The sequence below is a fragment of the Fulmarus glacialis genome, unplaced genomic scaffold (assembly GCF_000690835.1).
Source record: "Fulmarus glacialis isolate BGI_N327 unplaced genomic scaffold, ASM69083v1 scaffold30431, whole genome shotgun sequence".
NCBI classification, from domain to species: domain Eukaryota; kingdom Metazoa; phylum Chordata; class Aves; order Procellariiformes; family Procellariidae; genus Fulmarus; species Fulmarus glacialis.
This window is the reverse complement of record NW_009191351.1, coordinates 3,282-3,531: the sequence shown is the minus strand read 5'-3', so window position 1 is coordinate 3,531 and position 250 is coordinate 3,282. Positions and strand designations below refer to the sequence as shown.

General features: G+C 67.6%; 1 protein-coding gene across 1 annotated transcript in view; it reads right to left on the bottom strand.

Annotated features, from left to right (window-relative positions):
• Positions 1-28: 28 nt before the first annotated feature.
• The window catches only part of LOC104083253 (ras GTPase-activating protein 4-like), a gene marked incomplete at its 5' end in the record, with an annotated part of 3,130 nt that continues 2,908 nt past the window's right edge, over positions 29-250 (bottom strand). Inside the window, one exon of the mRNA XM_009586671.1 lies at positions 29-145. Coding sequence (XP_009584966.1) covers positions 29-145 — 117 coding nt within the window. The remainder of the gene's footprint in view (positions 146-250) is intronic.

The following is a 250-nucleotide window of genomic DNA, read 5'->3' as shown; positions in this document are numbered from 1 at the left end:
CCCCCTGCCCCGCCGCCCCGCACACCCCTTACCCGACGTCTTTGATCTCCACCTTGCCGGGGTCCAGCTCCACGTGCTTCTTCTCCTCGAACACGCGGGTGATGGTGGGTCCCAGGACGGCGTGCAGGTACGGCATCCCCGTCACCTGCCGAGGGACCGCGCAGGGGACGGCGATAGAGGGCACGGCCACAGGTTTGGCACCCAACACTCCCAGGGTCACCCCAAGGATTTTCTCCAACCTCCCAGCCCC